This window comes from Amblyomma mixtum, chromosome 8, assembly GCF_055824585.1.
Source record: "Amblyomma mixtum isolate Tamu chromosome 8, ASM5582458v1, whole genome shotgun sequence".
NCBI lineage: Eukaryota > Metazoa > Arthropoda > Arachnida > Ixodida > Ixodidae > Amblyomma > Amblyomma mixtum.
In genome coordinates this window covers 20,881,999-20,904,097 of record NC_143019.1, presented here as the reverse complement: position 1 = coordinate 20,904,097, position 22,099 = coordinate 20,881,999, and the positions used below count along the sequence as shown (strand labels likewise).

The 22,099-nt window shown below is 45.4% G+C and overlaps 1 protein-coding gene across 1 annotated transcript; it reads left to right on the top strand.

The window, feature by feature from the left end:
* Positions 1-491: 491 nt before the first annotated feature.
* On the top strand, positions 492-21,953 carry LOC149331614 (protein FAM98A). Its single transcript, XM_089556790.1, has 10 exons — positions 492-632; positions 4,085-4,230; positions 5,442-5,498; positions 5,597-5,674; positions 5,885-5,964; positions 7,133-7,243; positions 8,071-8,268; positions 10,088-10,187; positions 13,188-13,358; positions 20,689-21,953. Exons 1-10 carry the CDS (start codon positions 595-597, stop codon positions 21,132-21,134), a joined length of 1,425 nt encoding a protein of 474 aa, XP_089412916.1. The 5' UTR covers positions 492-594; the 3' UTR covers positions 21,135-21,953.
* The last annotated feature ends 146 nt before the right edge of the window (positions 21,954-22,099 follow it).

The following is a 22,099-nucleotide window of genomic DNA, read 5'->3' as shown; positions in this document are numbered from 1 at the left end:
TGCAGGTGAGATCGTCTGCTGAAGCGGTAGCGATGAACGCACCATTATTGCAGAAAAAAAATAAAACAAGAACTAGCAAACTACTAACAGAGTGTTTTTAACTTGTTTTATTAAGAATTTTAAAGAACATAGGGATGCAACTATTCGAAAATGTTAGTTCAGTTTATATGCCGCAAGGCGGCGCGTGAAGTAGACACGTTCCAATATGTAGACATGTAGACGGCTTCCTAGACGTCACACTAGACGTCTTGTTGGACGTCTAGAGAATTGGAACGCACCCCATGTCTGCCGACGCTGACTGATCAGGCAACGCAGTTTTCGGCCGCAGATTCGTAACTAAACTGAATGCGGCGCACACAAAATTAATACAACTCTTTATTTTAACAAAAACTGCGCAAATATTCCCTGCGCACTTATTACATTTATAATTATTTTAATTTAAGACTAACACAGTAAATTAATAGGCAAAAGAAAACAATGACGTCATTTGGTATTAATCCAAGCTGAGCACGCCGGAACAGCCTGTCAACTCGACAAGGCGAGCGTGGGTCGCTATCCGATTTCACTTTCGGAGATCTTTTTCTCCTGTGTGACATGGATGACCATGTTCTGGCGGCGCTGGAAGATCTCAGGCAAGTCTCTGTAACGTGCGACTAGAATTCCCAGTCGTATCGTTACCCTGTTCCTGCCTTGTCACTTCTGTTGACGACACCGTACCGGCACAACTCATCCACGCCGTCGCTAATCGTCGCTCTTAACCTTTCAGCTGATGCCAATCGTTTCTTGCTGCTTGTCTCGATGGTTGCCCTCGATCGTAAAGAGTTAGGATAATTTTATCACCCTCTCGTAAATTTTGTTCATGCAATCCCACTCCAACGAAGCGGTCGGCACGCCCGAAGTGCCTACGCGAGCAAAAGCATAGATTGGCCTTGCGCACACCTCATGCTGGATCTAACGCTTTTCATACCATCCGGTGTGTGTTTATAGCAGCTCAGTGGATGCGACGTTGCTGATTACACTCATTAAGTCTACTTGAGAGTCGGTGACCGAGTGGTCAGCTGTAAAACCTCTCATCGCTACGCCAGCGTGCGTAGACTGCACCGTCTCAATTAAAAGAGACTCTCCCAGCCGCGCGCAGCATCACATTCGCGTCTCTTAAACGTGCCACGCACACATGGTATACGTCTCGCTAAAGTAGTCTCGTGTCACGATTTCCAATTCAAGGAGCAACCGCATCCTAAGCGCTGTCGCCTCATTGGTGAATGCAACTACCGCGTTGTGCTCATGGTCTGCTGCATGTAGCAACCCGGCGTTTCGTGGGCTGCTGCGTTGCTGCATGGCTCGCAAGCCATGCTATTTAGGCCAGCGAGGAATCCGACCATCTTCGCTTCGGAGCATTCGCGAAGCGCCTGCAGTTTCTTCGAAGTAGCCTTGAACGTGCCTTTGCTATACTGCGCCAGCTGCGCCGTACAACTACTTCGTAGTAGAGTGGAAGCTACTAAGGTGGTCGAAATTATTCTGGAGCCCCGCCTCTACGGCTGCTCTTTCTATCTTCCGTCTTTCGCTCCCTTCTCCCTCTGCTCACGGCGTGGTCGAGGTGACCACCGAGAAGTGACACATTTATGAATACATTTATTTATTTACTTATTTCTGATACCCTCATGGCCCACAGGGCATTATTGAGGGGAGTGGTACTTAGATATAAAATGAAACGTACAAAAAGGGGGGTTACGCATACATTGACATGCCTACAAAAAATGATACGCATGATCGCAAAAAGAAAACTAGCTGCAAGAAAATACATGATTCATAAAAGCGAAACAATACAATAATTAGGAATACCAACACCAAAACGAATACACAAAAACAGTCGAAAAGCTTTGCAAGTAAACACAAAGATATGAACTAGAACATCACCATTCGTAGAAACATTGAACGGGTACAATGGCAGAAGGCTATTATTAAAACAAAGTGCATGCGAAAAAAAAAAAAAGGAACAGAGCTGAATACACAATATTCAAAACTAAGTGAACCAACTGAGGCTATGGTAAACCATATTGTAATGACAACAGTGTCCTAAACTCATCAACGTCCTTTGCAGCTACAATATGTGGTGGTAGGTGGTTCCACTCCGATGATGTTTAGCAATAGAAGGATCCGTACAAGCGGATCGATTGATCGATGTAAACTTCATTATTCCACCAGATAAAGGAGGCCCTCTACTCCCCGCCCCCGGCCAGCAGGCTTGGGAGACGGGGGGCCGGGGCCTCCGCGGGTAAAAGCAGGCATAGAGGTCTTGATCTCTTGTGGCTTCTTCTGCCAGGTGGAGGGCTCGGCGCTGAAGAGCAGGGATTTTGCTCTGCAGCACAGCTTGTCTACATCCGATATTCTTTTTAGCCCCTGGGGAGCTAGCATATTCCCAAATTACGTGGTCCCTCTCGCCCCACAATTTTTTCAGTTATCTTCTTGCCTATCCCCCGGTCGGACATGGCGTGCCAAGACCGGGTTTATGAAATTTCCAACCCGCAGGCATTGCCATGCAACCGCCTCTCTGTTGTTCAAATTTTTGTCCAGTTGTGGTTATCAGCCTTCTGCTTAATCTACAATTTTAGACAATTTCGCGTGGCATGGATGAGCATTTGCAAAACTATACAGAAATTGCCGTGCAAGCAGAAATGGTGACCGCCGTCACGTGTGACGCGCTAGACGTTGTGACGTCATCACAGCCTGCCCACCGTAGCAGGTGATGGTTAATGATTGGTCGCAAAAGGTAGCTTGGCACCCCAGCGCAACCCAGTCTCACCAACCCCGCCAGTGGCTGTGTTTAAAACAGCCACTTGCCAGCGTAGTGGCACGTCACATAACTGCTGGACCACTGTGCCGGGAGTGGTATGACGACCCCCAGCAGTCTATGGATATAAAGTAAAGAAGGACCAATTCTGTATGTATATGGGCATTAATATATTAAGGCTGTCGCATCATACTCTTAAGGCAGAGCTACAACAGAATCAGCAGTAACAAAAATTGCTCATGCACTCAAATGATCCACCGAGGATCACCTTAGAGTTTTTTATTTCTTTTATTTATTCGGAGTACCCCTAAAGTCCCTGCAAGAAGGATTATTACCTAGGGGGAGGGAAGTGGAAATGATGGGATTTGCTACGAGTGCAAAGGATAAGTTTTATAGCAGGAAGTAGAGAGCAAGGTTGGCCTGAGAGATGATTACTCTGCACTGGGGGAGGGGAAGAAAAGAGAGAAGATTGTGGTGGGAAACAGAAAGCAATATTAAACAAAATGTATTAGAAAACCCCCATTGACCAGAAAAAAAGCAAGAAGTCAAACCTCACGTAAATGTTGTGGTTTCGCCTTGCTGACTGCCTCATTATCGTTGCACAAGTGCTGTTTATTGCAATTCCCTTTCGCCTCTGTGAAGCTTAATAAGAGTTTCTCGGCACCTTATGAGTAAATGTCAGTGATTTTCTCATGGGCTGTTTAGAGGGGGCTGGAGTGACTTTGGTTACAAACCATGAGATGTACAGGAAATGTTTGAGACATAGTCTAGGTAATGTTCCGATTCAGTTGTGGAACCCTTAGTCCAGAAACACTAGAATGCTGTTGTGTAACATCGCCAGAGTTTTGTTTCCAGCTTGACCTGATCGGACAGGTTTTCACAGAGGTCGTTTATGAATTATTGTTTAGTTCGTGTGATTACTGATACTTTATGCCACTTTTAGGCTCACAAAAGCAGGTCGGTAAAATGTGTACTGAAGAAAGGCCAGTAGGAACTACGTGACAATTCGTATAGCAAAAGTCGATAATGTGTGCATTCATCTCAGTGTTCATCTAGTTAAACTAAAACAACAATGTGAGAATTTGCACCAGTATTTGGTACATCATTTCATTTCTTATTGGCTTGAGTGAACCACGTCTAAAAGAGGATAAATGACAATGAATAAATTGGTGCGATTGCTATTGTTTCACCTGGTGAAATGGTAATCGGATGGCTTCATAAATTGCTTTCAGTTGATATGTACACTTTCTTTTTTATTTATTTTATTTGATGCGTTTGACTCTCCTGAAACAGGTATGATGGCCCCCTGGCTGGTGATGAGCTGTTTGCCAAAGAGATAGAGGAAGCCAAGTCGGTGAAGTTCACTGGACTTGTGGCCTGGCTATCGACCGAGATCAAGAGCCTCTGCAACCTGGAGGACCATGTTAATGCCATCACAGGTTGAGTTCACTGTTGGCTCAGATTTCCCTACACCATTTGTGTCTAAGGCTGTGCTACATTCTGCTGGTTGATAGTAGTGATAGGGAGGAGGTTGATGCATGTTATACGAGGGGGTACCCAAAAGAAACCGGACTAAATTTTTTGGTCGGCAAAGCTTCTGTGGTACCGCGTTTTGCCACTAGGAGCGCATAGAACGAACATTCCAGAGTCAGTAAGCCGAGTGCCGTCGTTGAAGGAGGTCAGACTAGTTTAGGCCGAGTTTTAGAGTGACGACTGTTTTGTGTGAATGTCGTTTTTGCAATGGCTGATTTTCGTGAACAGCATGCGCCGGTGAAATTCAGATTTTTGCTCGGAAAAAGTTGAATGGAAATTCTTGAAATATTAAGAAAGACGTACAAGGACGATGCTATAGGGACAACTGAAGTGTTCCTGAATCGAACCCTGAATCAAAGCAACAATCATGCCAATGGAAAACTTCAAATTCACCTCGCCTCAAGAAAGCTCGTCAGGTGAAATCAAACCTCAAAACAATGCTGATTTGTTTTTTCGACGTGAGAGAAGTCGTCCATTGAGAATTTGTTCCGCAGGGTCAGACAGTTAGCCAGGCTTTCTACTCGGATGTTTTGAAAAGATTGGGCAACAGTGTGCGGTGGAAGCGGCCAGATTTGTGGCGGTCGGGTAACTGGTTTTTCCATCATGGCAATGCCCCTGCTCACAGAGCCCTGTCTCTACGACAATTTTCGACCAAAAATGGCATGACTCCTATTCCTCAACACTCATACTCTCCCGACCTTGCCCCGTGCTACTTTCTTTGTTTCCTAGAATGAAAAAATAGGTGAATGGAAAGCGTTTCGCTGATGTTGCTGAGGTGAAGAAAAAAACGACGGAGGCACAGTCAAGCATCACAAAAGATGAATTTAAACAATGTTTTGAAAAATGCAATGAAAGATTCGACAAGCGTATCATTGCAAGTGAGGAATACTTTGAAGGAGATTGAAGGTCTGTGCTTAAAATGTGAACAAATAAGTTCAAACAAAAATAAGTCCGGTTTCTTTTGGGTACCCCCTCGTACTGTGCCTGTTGTCATGCATAATAAGCATTTTACTGGTTAGTTTGTTGACATTGAAATCGAAGGAGTAACCACTCATTGTTTATTGACGTTTAGGGGGTGAGAAAATTGCTGCTCACAGTACTACTACTGTTGTTTCAGATGTTGACGACTGGAACACATTCTTGCTTGAGATCAGTGCTTTTCTGAAGGAAATGCGTAAGTGCCGAAGCTCTGCCTTCTTTTTCGCATCTTATTTTTCGCCTCGTGTTCCCCGTTCTCCTGAAACACTGGGTCCCATTAACTTCTGATTTCAGAATGTCCAATAAATGCGTTGATGGATGGCCCTGTGAGCCAGAGGCTAGTGTCGAAAGAAAACAGGCTTCTACTGCTGGGTGAGTTTCCTGATGCAATTTAATAGAACTGGGGTTGTGTTTGCTTGTTCTTTCATTGCGAGGAGCATTTCTGTCATTGTACTTTGTGATTTTTGTGCATTTAAAATGTTCGTGTGAAAAGTGTATTTCAGTTGGGAGTCTGGTCCTCTTTTACCGCCAGCAGCTTTAAACTATATTCAAGGGCCTTTTTGTATATGTCCTTCCTCCCAGGTTTTCTGTGCGATGAACTGCAGGCAGCACGCATGATCAAAGTGCTTCACCCAGACAGTAATGCCCTCCAGGTGCAGATGGTGAGTTTGTGCCTGTTACTTGTGTCGCTGCAGTACCTTTCCTTTAGCTTCTAGTAAAACAGGTTGCTCAGGTTCTGTGCGGAGCCTGGAAGCCGCATAGAACCTTGGACTAACCTGTTGCCACAAAAAGCTTTTGGCCATTTATTGGTCATTCCAGTTAGAAAAATATTCTTCCAGATTTGGCTTCTAACTACTAGAACCTGACCCGCGTAATAAAATTTCCGTAAAGCCCTTGAACACAGAGCACCGGGGTCAAGAACTGCAGTGTAGTTTTCAGGCCAGGAGACAACAAAAAATGTCTTCGAAAATTTCCTTTCTTTCACTTTCTTTTTCAGAGAGCAATATATTCCGAGAAAGCAACTTTGCAAATGTATAAAACCTGCCCATGTGCAAGCTGTGGCAAACAGCTGCAATACTAAGTGTTTATGGCATTCGGTTGCTGATTATAATTCAATTAGTTTTAATTTTGCCTTTGGCTGCTACATTTTCATGCAAGCAAAAGCAAAATGCAAACATAGCCATGTACTGACATACATTGCAGAATGCTAAATGGACGAAATTAATTCGAAGTCCTCCACTGCAGCGTGCCCTCATGGTACATGGAGTTGCTTTGGCACATACTGTATTCTTTAGGCTACAGTGCATTTACCAGTGTAGCTCACCGCTCTTTCTCAGGCACATGGTGCACAGTGTAGCCAGCAGAGGCTCTTAGTTGTGATTTTGCAGCAGTCAGTCGAAGACACTGATGTGGGGCCGTTTGCAATGCCAGCAAGGATGGACATAGGAGTGCCAACTTGTTGGCCTCTGTGGGTCGTAGCAGAGGTGGCCCCGGAAGAGCAGCTGTGAAATAAGTAGTTGAGCACTTGGCTTCGCAGCCAATACGTGTGACCAAAATCAGCCTTCCTCGATGGTTTAGTGGACTAAACACGAAAAGATCCTCTTCAGTCTTAGAGTATCTTTAAGTTGAGGCTGTGTGTAAGTTAACCTTGCGAAGCTGCAATCTTTTGGCGCAATTTGCAAGTTCAGAAAAATCACGTTTTTTGATAGCCAGTGTGAACTTCTGCAAACATTATAGTATCTCTGACATGCAGCCGCTTTCAGGACAACTCTGAACTGCTTGTTTTCCCTTATCATCAACAAGCAATGGCTGTTTGTTGGTTTCATGCAGGATGAATCTGCGTTGGCCAAGGCCATGAAAGGCATGCTGATAACCCTGGGCTTTGGCAAGCCACCACCAAACATCACTCCTGCGCAGCTCTTCTCGAAGGCGGAATCCAAAGTAAGCAAGGCTGCAGCACCAGAGTATGTTTATGTAATGTTCGTGTGAGTATGTCAGACAAGTGAGAACAAAACTTAGTGCTGGCAAGAACTGTAGCGTGCACTTTCTGCCCAAACATGGATTGCTTCGGACTGCTTTCATGAAATGTGGTTGTAGTAAGCAGCTAGCGAGTGTTTTGTTTCGATCTTTCAAGTCTTCAAGTCCATGTTGAGTTCATGGCAGCTTAAACTGCTGCTTCTGTCCAAATTGCAATCGCTGTTACATTGTTTCTCACTGCAGGGTAGTGTGGCTTAGCATATTCATGAAAAACTAGGGGTTCTCGGACTGAATTCCTTGCTGTGCTTTTGAAGTACGTCAGGCAGAAAGGGACGAAAGTGAAGACAAGCGGGTTAATGCATTTACCAGATGTTTACGCTTGTAGTAATGCGATTTTCAGCGACAGCTGGGGCGATGCGAAATGGTAATGCCAGTCAGGTTTCACAGTAGTAATTCTGGGCAGGGCTGTAAAGTAGGGGTGCGGGGTGGGAGACAGGGTGTAGTGTAGGCATGCCTCACTCACGGCCGTTTGTCATGAATGGTTGCTCATCCACGTATATAAGATGGGGGTTCCAACATAACAGGCAGCGTGACGTATTGCCATGACCTCGTGCATAGTGTCATTGAATTGTGACTCATCAGCATCGCGCATTGCACCTGCCTTGTTTCTCGTTCTTCCTTTTCCTCCTCGCAATATTTAATGTTACGCCGGTGCCACAGAACCAGGAAACACGCCTATAACAGCTGTCGCTGTAAAAAATTGAGGATTCTTTGTCTACACACATGTGCAGGTGCGTGAGCTGGTCCCCAAGGTGGGCCCCACGGTGATGAGCAAGCCGCTCTTCCTGGGCGGCCTCACCGAGAAGCAGTGGTTTGCGCTGGCCAAGCTGCAGGAGCAGATGCACGAGGAGTACCGGGTGCGGCGCGAGACACTCATCAAGCGCCTCGACGTCACCATCCAGTCCTTCCTGTGGGCCGAGCGCCTCAAGGTGCGTGCTCTTCCTCATCCTCTGCCCGTGCTGTTTCGAAGCTATGACCTTGCTGTGCTTCTGCGTCATTGTAATCCCTTTTTTTTTACTGCCAGTGTACTGAAAGTCACATGTATTTATGCACCATTGTTTTCTACATTTGCACGTGTTAACATCTGTATGGTTTGGCTTGGACATAACAGGTTTTGTGCAGTCTTGTTATCTGTTATCCTGCTCTTATTGTTGTACAGCTTTGCCAAAGTTTTCTTTATACTGAGCACTTCAGCAATGTACTTGTAAGGGCGCTCTGTGGCAAGCCATTTAGTCATGCGATGGCCCACATAGCTGACCAATGCAGTCCATAAAAATGGCCAGGGCAGCGAGCAACAACACTCACAAAAGATTTAGTACAATCTCAGTTTAAACATTTGGTATCATCAGTGGTCACAGTCTCGTTGTAAATTACGTAGTCAGATCCATATGTAACAAACACTTGTTTGGTAGGGACAAAAATGATGCAACCGTCACGATTTACATTAGGGTCCTGGCACCAAATCTGATATATAGAATGAACATCTGCAAACACAAAATTCGGTTGCAGTAACATGCGGGCATTACCAGGAACTCGTGTCTGGAGCACTCTGCATGGTCTTTGTAAGGTTTTACAGGAGTGTCGATCCCACTTGCACTGTTCGGGTGAAGACTAACAAGAGAGAGAGAGAAAAAAAGGAAAGTTCGACGCTAGTGTACATCATTACCTCAGCTTACTGATGGGTCATCACTAGTACTTCTGTCTTCCCCTTCGCATGCTGGACTCTGAGAATGCTTTTGTGCCTTGTCATAAAAAAGAAAGGTATTTTATCACGCCTGAACAGAACTGCGGGAAGAGACTCTATCTCACATTGTGCCGGAGTGCTTTTTTCAGTCACACCTGTTATCGCCTGTGCTGCATGCTCTGATCACCGATTCCTGAGAAGCGGGGTTAAGTGTTGCATGCTGAGAAAGTTGAGCACTTACTTTGTCTAATCTGCAAGCTTGTATAGTGCCCAGACAAGAGCAGACAGGCGGTTATTCCTCGCGGGCATTAGCTCCTCATGCGAGCTTCCCAGAAAGGTCTCTTCTCTTGTACTGTATCCGTGCTAAGCTCACGAATTGTCCTTATGCTTTATTCAGCCCAGAAATTGGCTCTAGCCAAGACAAGGCTCTAATAATATGTAACATCTGTGCGCAAGAACTGGCCTCTGCCGCCTCCACTGCACCTGTGCACAACGTCAGCATGATCTTCCACGAAGGACTGTCACTGGTTAGCACTCAGCAAAGCCGGCATCGCGACAAAACCTAAGCGCCATAAACGCAGAAATGGCCATATCTTGAGGCACAGGTTTTGCATCTCACTAATATGTGTGCCATATTAAAAGTGGCCTTTTACCGCGTGACACGCTAAACTTTGCTCGTGGTGCTGATCACCCCGCTGATCGCGATGTGCGCGCTATGCTCGCATTGTTTCCTAACCGAAGTAGAAACGGAAAGCGTTGCAAAAATGTGTCAACCGGCATAAAAACGTGGCCAGGTTGACACTCGCGGATCCTGCTTAGGCAGTCCGCCACAAAAGTCTGCCTTGTAGTTGTCATTTATATTATGATCAGTCCACTTGCTGCGAACATCCAAATATAACGAATGAATGGGGTGATGGTCATGTTCGTTACAAGTGGCACAGCTGTAGTTGTGTGTATTATTGCAAGTTTTGTTAGGATTGAACAGTTAAGCACAACAGATTTATTGCGCAGTACAGATGTTCAGCTGCAAACGCTTCCAGTGGGCCTGTTTGTTCAATGTGCAGGGCATGGAGGACAAGATTATGCAGGTCTACCAGCCGAGGCGAAAACTCATGGAAGCCGAGCCCAGTGTCAGCGTCGGTCATGTTCTTGCTGCCAGAGAAGGTGAGGGCGCATCCGTTGCTGGTGGTTTGATTACAGCGTCAAGGGGCCATTAGTTGCTTTACAAAATTCACTTGATTGAGCTGTGGGAGGTGTGCTGCATTTACTACCATAATGATCGCACTTGCGTAATGATTGCACCCCTGAATTTTGTCGTCAAATTTTTTTTTTTTTCTTCCCCGCGTAATAATCACACCTCAAACTTGCTGCCGCGATTTGTTATGTGCCAAGTCTAGCTAGCAATGAACGTGCTTGCCATCTGTCAGCACTTGCTGACAGATGGCACGAGTAGATGACCATCTTGCTCTGTCAGCTGCCATTTTTGTTTTGATGTCCCGCACTGTTACAGCGACAGCTGCCTCTTGGTTGACCTGCAGTCATCCCATAGCAGACACATTCTGATGCGTTCTTGCTCGTGATCGCTATTGTAAAAAGTCTGACCTGCAACTTGTTTGCGTTTTTGGTGCTGAAAAATTTGTTGTGAAACATTTACTCCACGTAATGATCGCATCTCTAAATTTGCATCAGTTTTTTTTTTTAATGCGATCGTTATGCGAGTGAATATGGTATTACCTGATGTTTGAGTCTTCGTGTAACCAACTGCATCAACGGTAATTCGTCAGACTGCTTACTATCGACAAAGTGGGCTGCTGAAGTGGCATCCATGACTAGCACAAAGCGAGGGTACATAGTTGGTAGTCTCCAAAGGAGGCATGTGTTGCGCAGCAGACTCAGTGCAGTTGATGGTGAGGCTGTTTAGTTCATTGATGTATTGAGTAGTTAATCATTCGATTTTTAGCCTCTCAATATGGGGCCTCACTCTTGTGACAGCTCTTTTCCTGACTCATACATTTGCCCCCCTTTTGTCTTGGTCCTCACCACCTTTGGTACCAAAGCCAGAAATGTACACGTATAGCTCCAATAGACGATATGCGAAATGCGCAGCGCCATCTCTCGGCGCTCCGAGAACTAAGTCCTCCATGTTGGTACGGTACAGAAAACGAAACCGCTGCCCAGCGTTGTGTTAAAACGGCTGCGCTTCGTTTGAAAAGTAAAATGTCGATGCAGTGTTGCGCTACCCTCTCCACTGTGAAAAGACACTACGATGTGTGCCAGAACTAGGTGCGTTCCAGCTTTACGCTTTTCTATTTTTTTACTCCGTCCCAACGTTTTAGTAACACAAAACGCCATGCGAGGTATCATGTGTCAGCACGGGGATCAGTGCGCAGCTTTCGCTTTCTGCGTTGATTTTTAACAAATCTCTCGAGGTGATTTGCGTTTAAACTACGATAAGGACCACAGCCTTTGTTGTCTCTGATCAAAATTAGAAGCCGATTTCGTGCATTTATCAACTCTCCGGTCGGGCGTGAATATATATAGACGAATACTTGAACAACGTAATAGAGAAGGTAATTTTTTTTGAGCGGGCCAATCGCTCGTGCCGTGGCGAAATAAGTTCACTCGAAGAACCATATGCCGATTACTGCTATAGTTTGCTACGTGTTTAGTTAAGTTTTTCCCGTGTTCAATTAGTTTTAGAAGGGCGAGCAAACTCTCTGGACCATACGCATATGTTATGCGCGTTAAGGAGTCTTTGTGAAGCAATACACCCTACATATAAAAAGTGAGGTGCGAATGCTTTATTTCTTGATGATTCCTATACCTTCGATATCTGCGGCGACGAAAATCTAAAAAAAAGAAGCGAATAATATAGCTACTTTATTATGAAGGAGGGACGCATTTCTAAGCTAGAAAGTACGTGCAACAGTGTTCTGAAAACGCTTCAGGCCATCAGATTTTATTATCGTTGTGGCAAGTTCGATCCAACAGCATTGCTTCGCAACAAAGCCATTTGTCCAATTTCGCCCGTGCACACACAGCTTGACCAGCGTATCGAGTCCGTGCATGCACCTACAGCTGTAGCATCGTTCTCTAATCAAGCCGCCACGGTGGCTCAGTGCTTATCTGAAAAAAAAGCTGCGTCTTTGCTTACAATATTTTGAATTGTATGTGCATGCCTACTTTCCTCTTGTTAATGTCGACTGACTGCGTCTTAAGCAGGACGCGGTTTCAACGAATTGTGGCGAAAATCAACCGACGCCGGGCTCTGAAACGGTGACGTTGAAAACCGCGGACATTGCACATTACAGTAAAGGAATCGAATTACGCAGCTGGTCGAGGGTCTTGTGCGATTATACTGCAATTCACGAAGCTCCTGGCGTCGGCGCGAACGAAAGTTCGCACTGTCACAGAAGTTTGTCAACACACTTGCGCACTCACCGCAAAATAACCGCTCGCTACCCTACCAGATGAATTCGCGTCCACCTGGGAATAAAATAGCCATGATAATGCGTGATGCTTGAACTGGTGCTTTAATGCGAGCATTAAAACGACAACAGCACACTGTCACGGTTCGACTTTCCAACCCACTTTCGAGTGCCGATTATTGCGATCATCAGCGCCAGACTTCAAGCGAAGCTGAGGACGCGGTAGGAGTAAGCTGGCGCTTATTGAAAGCACCTACATTTGGTCAAAGATCAGCTGTGAAAACAACGCAGCAGCTGAAGCTTGCCTGTTGAAATTCCACTCGCAAGAAGAAAGTACGCATAGCAAACGAAGCACCAGCCCGACGAACTCGACCGCGCCAAGATGGAAATCGGAAGTTGTGGGCGCGTTGTTGCCAGACCGCCAAGCAATTTCGCATATCGTCTATTGTAAAACAAAACAGTCAGTTTGTGCATAAAAATGAATGGCATTGTTTTTTTCTGCACTGAACTTGAAGATGTCTAATGAGTGTTGTCCATCATAAGGAAACCACTTTGTAACGAAAGGTAATGGTGTTGTTCTTTTTACCCATGCTTGCAGAGTAACTATTGGTTGAATGTGGACAACGTGCTCCTTTCTGTGTTGGAGCTATGCCTATACATTACTTGCGAGCTTTCAGCCCCTTGAATCTTAGACTGTAGCAGTGATACACACCTCCCCCGCTCACTCCCCTTGCAGACCTGACGATGCTCGAGAAGACGAGCGGCGCAGGAGTGCGCAAGAACACCAAGAGCGCCGTCAACAAGGTGCTCATCGGCATGGTGCCCGACAGGGGCGGCCGTCCCTCGGAACAGGAGCCCCCGCCCCCCGAGATGCCCAGCTGGCAGAAGCGCACCGAGGGCGGAGGAGGTGGGTCTAGTGTTTCTTTGCCTACATTGTTTTTTTTTTTTTTTTTTCGTTTTATGAGGTTTTAACGTCCCAAAGAAACTCGGGCTATGAGGGACGCCGTAGTGAAGGGCTCCGGAAGTTTCGACCACCCGGGGTTCTTTACCGTGCAATGACATCGTACTGTACACTACATTGTACTGGATTTAAATTTCACAGAAAATCTGCCCATGGTTCTTGAATGGCTTGAGATCTAGTTTTCTTTTAAAGCAGTTGCCATTAAAGGAGTACTATATGCCCCTAATTTTGGTGGAATACTTTCTTCTCTACAATGATGCGGAAGACACTACTGTGCATAAATCACCATGCGGTGTTCGCCTACGACAAGTAAATAATTTATAATCGAATTTTTCTGTCATGCTGTTTCTGGTTTGGTTTCAACAGCCAAATGATGGATGTGACATCAAACTGTGGTTATTTGTGTTGTGAGGCATGAAAAAGGTTTGAAATAATCACTGCTTCATCATTTTAATTCACTACAGTGCTGATGCCAGCCTTCCTCAAGAGCAGGAATGACAATGAATGTAGAAGCAGCTATTATATATTGCAGTTTTTTTCATGCCTCACTTGACCTATAACCACACTTTGACGTCAAAGTCATCATTTCGCTGTTGAAACCGAAACCAAAACAGCACAAGAAAGAAATTCAATTACAAATTATTTAGCGGTCGTAGGAGAATACCACAAGAGTTCAGTTGAGTTGAGATGAGATGCTGTAAGCTATAGGTGGGGTTAGCCTTGCGGTTTCTGCCGGCAATCGCTTCACTGTAATACCTTGTGGTAATACATGTATAATAATGCTTTATGCATCATTACGAACAAGAAAGCACATACCGAGGAGTTAGGTGTCTATACTACTTTAAAGCAGCATCTCAGAAAAATAACGGATGACAAAGGTCATTCATAGTGAAAGATGAGAGCAAAATGACGTGAGGCTTGTGTGATGTTTTAAGGCTGCCACGGTGGTTCAGTAGTTATGGCACTCGGCTGCCGACCTGAAAGACGCGGATTCGATCCCAGCCGTTGTGGTCGAATTTCGATGGAGACGAAATTCTAGAGGCCCGTGTACTGTGCGTTGTCAGTGCTCGTTAAGGAACCACAGGTGGTCGAAATTTCTGGAGTCCTTCACTACGGCATCCCTCATAGCCTGGGTCACTTTGGGACATTAAACCACCATAAACCATACTTGTGCCATCTTTCAAAAGCAGGTCCAAAAAGCATTTGCGAAAGTGTCTCTAAAAATGTGTATCACTAAGCAGCTGTCAGCTCTTTCTAGATGAAAAGAGGGCAAATTATAAGGGACAACAGCAGGACATTGTTGTGTATTTTCCTCATTTCATCTTCATTTCCTCTAAACAGAGCACTTTCAAGTAATAAAGAACTGCAGTACCAACTTGCCTCCCTTTTTGCATTGCTAACGATCCAATTTGTATTCCACTCAGTCATTTTGAATGCCCTGACTGGTGACCATGGTTTCTGCTTGTGCATATTTTCTGGCTTAATTGCAAAAATGGCTCCTATTGACGAGGCATCTGAATCATCATAGATGAATACGATTGCATACCTAGCATCAAATGCACCCGTGGATAATTGTGAGCATGACTTCTGTAATATTTATTTATTTATTGAATACCCCGCTTTGCTTTGATAGCATTACACGGGAGGGGAAACAATGATACTTGACTGTATAAATGCACACGGTGCAGTTAAACCTGGATATAACAAAATTGAAAAAAATCCCCAATTTTTCATTACACACAGGGTTTTGTACGAAGACTCGGACAATGGTTAAACGGAAACCTAAATGAAAAATTAATGTAGATTACATTGTCCAGAAAAAGTCCGTGGTAAACCCACGTTGCTGGAAGTCGTAAACATGAAGGAACATTGAGCGGTCGCGTTGATAATGCAACTGCGGCAGCAGCAGCCATCATCCCCACCCTGGCTTGCACGACGCCACTACGCTGGAGTGGTGAAAGCAGAGGAGGCAGGGGAGTCTGAAGGAAGCACCTACCTCTTGCCACGTGTCCCCTCTCTTGGCTTGCAATGGGCTGAGCTTTGTTTCACCAGCACTGTGCGCTGTTCCCGCTCGCACCGCGCATGTGCTCTCGGCACCGGAATCTCGCTAGCAACACAGCTGTGGCGGTGGGTGCGCACTGCTCATTCTGTGTCTTCTTTGTTACGTCCTGTTGTCTTGCACTGTTTTCGGACATGAACTGTCCTAATTCCACTTGGTGTGATGCTACAACAGCGAAAACTGTGGACACCGCGGCATTTGCCAGAGAGGTGCCGATCAGGCTGGAGCATGGTGCATTGCATCAACTACGTTCGCTCATTGCGATCACAGACGTTCTTCTCATGGGAGTTCAGGTTTTGTCATCACAAAACTTTTGCGTGGTTCTGCCTAATTTCAATTAACGCAGCACTGATTAATAGGTAATCGGCCTAGCAAGTTTGTTCCGCAGATGGCTTCTCCGCAGATTTGCACGGAGGTGCACTGAAGCCATCTTGGAGGGATGCGCTTTTTGCATAGAAGCATTTTATATATTTTTCTTTCCTTGAAAAAGCCACGCGGATGCTCTGTGAGCGCCAAAGTGTGGGGTCGCTGTGGTTCACTGTCGCTGTGAAAGTTTGTCTTAACCGAACCACACGCGAAACAATTCGTCTTGGGAGAATTTTTTAGTGTGAAAGCATTTCTAGCCTCAAGCCCCGGGTTTCAGCGGTGTGTGTCTGTGTGTATGAAGCCTCTGAGTTGCAAGTGTAACTCGCTCAGTGGGTGAGTGGACACCTCAACCACGCTGTGGGGTAGGTATGTGGTGGTGGTGTCCACCTGCAAAAAAAAAACGCGCTTTCACACAATGTTTCGTGCTTAGCAATGCTAAACTGCCAGCCATTTTTTTATGTTGAGTCCTATGAGAAGCCAACTAAAGCCATCTTATCTGAGAATTCATCTTAATCAAGATTGTTTTAATATGAGTCTGCTGTATTACTACAGCTCTGGCAGTTCAGGTACAACTGGGTCATTTTTGTTTTAAAGGACAAGAGGGGAGTGGGGGGGGGGGGGGCACACTAACTTCTGTGGCCATTTCATTTGAAATGATAGCAATCTTATGTTGCGTTTGATTTTCTGTTCATCAAACTGGCGTTACTGTCATGATACAGTGAATTCTGAATAATTCGAAGTCCTGATTATTCTAACAAATTTCGGGTCCTCATCAAGTTTGTATTATCGGGAGTCAGCTGCATTGTTCTTTGCTCGCACCATGCACTGAATGTGTGACACGGTCGTTGGCAGCATTCAGGGCAAGGGGCGGCCGTGGCGCCTACAATCGGGGCAGACGTGAAGACAGAGGGCATTACTCCGGCAGTGCACCCAAGCGTGGCCGATTCTGAACGCCGACTCTGCGGCACTGCGCATCACACTGACTGCACTGGCACATTTCTTTTGTTTGTCTTTGTGTTGCCACAGTCAAACATATTCATTAAAAAAAAAAGCTCCTTCAAAAAAAAAAAAAATACGGAGCCAATAAATGCATCATCACAAAGTCCCCACTTCCCTGCCTGCTTTTTTTTTTTTTTGTTGCTGGTTGAATCGTGCTCTTTTGTGATAATGCACATCAACTTTATGCATTGGCGGTCACCAACATGACTGAATGAAGTTAACGGAGTACAGACACCAATTTTTGGTCACGTGTTTCCCTCTTTGTAATGATGCGTAAGATGTTGGCATACCTGTATCACCATATGGCGTTCACCCGTGCTGACTAAATAATTTATTATCAAAAATTTTCTCGCGTGTGGTTTCGGTTTTAATTTCAGCAGCCACAGGACAATTCTTGCATCAAAGTTCAATACTGGTCACATGAGGCATGAAAAAACAGGGGTATAATTGTTGCTTCATCGTTATAACTTGCAGCAATTTAAGCCAGCCTGCCTCAAGAGCCAAGGTGAAGTGAATGAAGACGCAGCAAATGTATTGCAGTTTTTCATGCCTCATGTGGCCTATACTAAACTTTGACATCAGCTGTTTAGACCAAGACTGAAACAGCATGAGAGAAGAAACTCGATTACAAATTAATTATCACTCTTAGACGAATACTACGTGGTTGTAATATATACTAATGTTTTACAACTATTGCAAAGAATGAAAATGTACAACCAATATTTGGTGTCTGCAGTCCTTTAAATACTGGGCTTCAGTGAAGCGTCATTTGTAAGGCGGACTGAATCGGAAAGTAACATTTTTTAGCTCTAACTATGTTCTAAGTTTAGCGGAAATGAAAACGGCAGGCCTTCTTGTGTGGTTGGTGGTGAGACTTGTGTAAGGCAGTTGTATTCATCCAAATGCCTTGAGTAGTGCAAAGTCTGGAGGCCTGAGCTTTGGTCCAATGAAAGTGCCAGATTTTGACACATAAGACCTGTGCAGAATTTCGCAACTGGCATACGGTAGACTAGACTGCCGTTAAGACGAATTCTCATATAAAGCTAACAATGTCACACCGTTTGGTTGCTTCCCCATAGCAATCAATGGGGGGGGAACAGCTTAATACGAACTGTTTTGCATGTCCTTTGGTCAAGAACTTTTGCAGTGACTGCAAGCCACGGCGATCCCGCGCGACATTGCTTGCGGGGCGTTTCCGCAGCTCTATCGAGAAAAAATATGTATATAAAACAATTCCACGAAGTGCGCCCCGTCAAGGTAGCTTCCGCACACCTTCATGCCAAAGTGTGGGGAAGCTGCATTGCAGGAGCACACTTTTTGGGAGAGGGTCTTGCCAGTGCGAGATCTTGGCATCTCTCGGACGTCACGTGCCACAAGTTGCCTCTCGCAAACTAAAAGGTGCATATGCACGGAGTGCACCCACTCATTGACATGGGGCTTGAAAACTCTGGCGTCGCATTTTCAACTGACGTGATGTCTCAATATGAATTAGTGCAATGCAGAGATTGCCAGATATCAGTGCCGCATGCATTGTCTATGGCGTAGTATGGAAAGGTTCGTGGTGTGCCTGCCCGTGGAATTGATAACAGCTATGCTGCAGAAGGAGCGAGAGATAAGAGAGCTGCACGGCTACCCTGCTGGTCACCTCCAAAACACTTGGAGCAAGATGGGGAGCAAAAATGAGAAGAAAATGCACAAATAGCAACCACTGCGACATACAGTGAAAAAAAGAGATGCTGCAAAAAAAAAAAGCTCAACCAATGCCGTCTTCAAGAAAAATAGTGCTAGCTTATTTCATGCTTGCATTCATCAGCTCATTCCATGCATGTTGCAATAAATGCTATGTTTGGAATTACCCTCTCTCTGAAAGGCTATTTTATCCACTGCTTTCATGTAACATATTCATTGATGCACCCAGCACGCTCTCGTATCTTTTTTAGGCACACTTCTGCTAACACGAACTTCTGATAAGGCGAACGAATTTTCTGGTCCGTTCGCTTGTCTTAAAAGGAGTGTACAGTATAAGACTAAAGAGCTCTTGTCAGACTGTTGACCCTGACGCATCAGGAATATCAACTTGAATGCATGGTTGTGCCTTTTTGGCTTGAAATGTGCACTTGAAAGGGGCTGACAACTGTCGGAACTGTGTTCTGAGATGTGTAAATAAAAAGATGCAGCTTAATAGGACGAATAGTCGGGCGAGTTGGTAAAGGTGCATTTTGGGTGGAGCAGGGCAGAATGGGCAGAATCAAAAGATCCAAGAGGTAGTGTTCCCTGTTTCTAGTAAAGATCACGTTCTTTCTTCTCCAGTTTGCTACTTAGAGGTGAATATTAATTTAGCATTTGGATGTGATGCAGGCAGCCAAACTATGGATGGATGAGGACATAGGCACAGAGGAACTGTACTTTATAATACCTCAAAAACAATACATGAACAGATGCACACAAAAGAAACGGAAGCTTCTCTCAGCTACCAAAGCTGACAACACTTAATGCTCAGCTACTGAAGCTGACACAGTAAGTTACACTGAGCTCACTGCTCGCGTTTCTTGGCTTTTCGAAAGCCGGGGCCCGTCTGCTTTTTTGTGCGAAGCCTGACCAAGAATATCTTAACACCATGCAACATGCTGTTGTGTAAGAAGGCGTGAAACCTGTAGAAGCGGAAGGCAATGCTGAGAAAGGGAGTTGACGCCGCAGCATGCGTTAAGCTGCATCTCCGTCCCCTTGCCTTCTCAGTGGGGCTTGAACTGTCTCGAACCTTGGGTCCGCACCCCTAGCTTCATCAAGATCGAAGGGAGAGGAGGACCTGGGCCGTGTGCTTGGATGCATGGTGCACGTTCGACAGCATTCAAGAAAATTCCTTTCTTTCTTTGTCTTCATTAGCTATAGCGGCCTTTGCATTCCTTTTGTGTCTTTCATCCACTTTGCGCTGTTCCACTTAAAATGCATCTTGCCTAATATTGACAGAATCAAGCGTAGTAGTATGGTTGAAACTAAAAATTGTAGTTTTAAGTTTGGCATTGAGATTTGGATGAAACAAGCTGCAGTGAAATTTTGGCATTATAGGTGTCACCTGCCACAGACCACATCTTGGTAAATTATTACTTGTATGTATAAGTGCATGTTGGTTTTTTTCTTTCATAAGTGTTCATCATATTTATAAAGGTTTTTAATGGTTTATGTTTATAACTGTGTCAATCTGTTTCTGAGGTAAAAAAAAAAAGCCGTAGGTTGAAAAGCAAATGCTTCCTCCGCGTAGCTGATAAAATGCCTTGAGACCTCACTAGATGGTGCCACAGTGTTTTGGATTTCCCTGTTGAAGGAACAATCTCGATCCAGTGAAACCGTCTGATTAAGGCCCAGCAGCGAAATCCGTATTAGTTTCTGGTTCCTCAGTTTTGCTGGCATACAGTCTCTTATCACACTCACTGATCGTAATTTTCGCCATTGTCGTTGAAATGAATGCATCCACTGATCAGAAAATTCTTGGTTATAATCTTCTATGCCATTAGGAACTGTTGCGGAAGTGCCCATCTTAGACACTTAAGCTTTCCTGTATGACAAGAACTTGCTGCAGTGTCCTGTGGATGATTAATAACTAAACATGTCTAGAAATACATTTCAGAGGGGAGTTTTTCAACAATACCTATAGTCAGATACAACTCAAGAACAAAGTGGACGCCCTTCCAGCCAATGGCGTCGGCCGATTCTCATGAACTTTCTAGCGTGACAATGCAGGGTGGGACTATCCCTCACCACAGACAGAAGGAAACAAAAAAATTTTGACTCGTAAATTTAAGCTGTCGGTCCCTTTTACGCAACTGAAGAAAACTCCTCTCGCTTTCTCCGCAGGCCGTGGAGGCGGCACAAGCTACTCTACGGGCCGTGTTCAAAATGCCGGCTGGGACGACCAGAGGAGAGGAGGAGATGGACGGGGTGACGGGGGCTACGGAGGTGGTGGCTACGGCCAGAGGGACCAGAGGGAATCTAGGGGAGGGCATAGGCGTGATGGGGGCCACCGTGGTGGTGGTGGAGGTGGCTACGGAGGTGGTCAACAAGGTGGCTACGGAGGTGGTCAGCAAGGTGGCTACGGAGGTGGTCAGCAAGGAGGCTACGGAGGCGGTCATCAAGGAGGCTACGGAGGCAGTCATCAAGGAGGCTACGGAGGTGGTGGTGGTGGCCACAGGCAAGACAACTATGGCCAAAGAGAAGGACACAGCGGTGGAGGAAGAGGGGGCGGTGGCTACAGGGGTGGAAGGGGAGGCAGGGGAGGGGGCAGTAGACAGTATGACAGGTGATCTTAGAACGTTTGCATTAACTAAAACAAAATGGAGGGGCTGCAATGGGGGGGAGGGGGGGTGGGGTGAGCTGCATTTCAAGGGTGCATTGCTGCATGGGTACACCCTTTGTGAGATTGTGGATGCAAGGGGAGGTAGCAGTGTATCTGTGGTTAGGGGGACAAATAAAGGAAAAGAAATATATATGCATGTGATAACCTAATGTAATGGTCATATGAAAAGAACAGCAGCTGTTGGATGTGACTCTTCGAAGGCACTTGGAGGTCGCCAGCAGATGCTAGTACGACAGGATCTGATTATATGCACCTTCATCAGATTGCTGAACAAAAAAAAGTTTGCCGACTATACCTAAGAATTGCACTGTGTTCCTTACAAATGAAAAATCTTGAAATGCAATCACTTCACTGCTAGCATGCTTGCCAAGGCTTGATTGTTTACTAAGAGAGGGCACCATCAGTCATGGTCCTTGGTCCCATGCTTCGCTGAGTTAGGGAAAGGGCAGTCACAAAGAGCACAAGAGAGACAGGGAAAGGCAGGGAAGAGCACAAGTTTTTGACATGTACCTGTAGGGATATATGTGTCCAGCCTTCTGTCGGGAGGGGAGGCTGAAAATGAGGGAGGATGGGTTGGGACTTGAACAAACTTCATGGTCACTGCATTTGTGAGTGGGAAAGTCAGTTGGAATGCATTGAAAGAATGTGCTGCCACCCATAAGTTATTTGTTAGCATGCATGATTTTGTCGTGTGTTACTTCTCTACAGCCAAAGCTGCTTGTGTGAACTGTATGAATGAATTAAACCGGTGGGTTTTGCACTCTAAGCCTCGAGTTCTGTCTCTATGGAAATGCTTGGTGCCTCACTTGCACTGCTTGCTTGACTTTTGGAAATGCCAGAGAAGAGGCGCAACATGCGTTGCTTTGATTCTGTAAGCGCTTCGTGATGCAGTGCTTTGCATCATGCAGACAT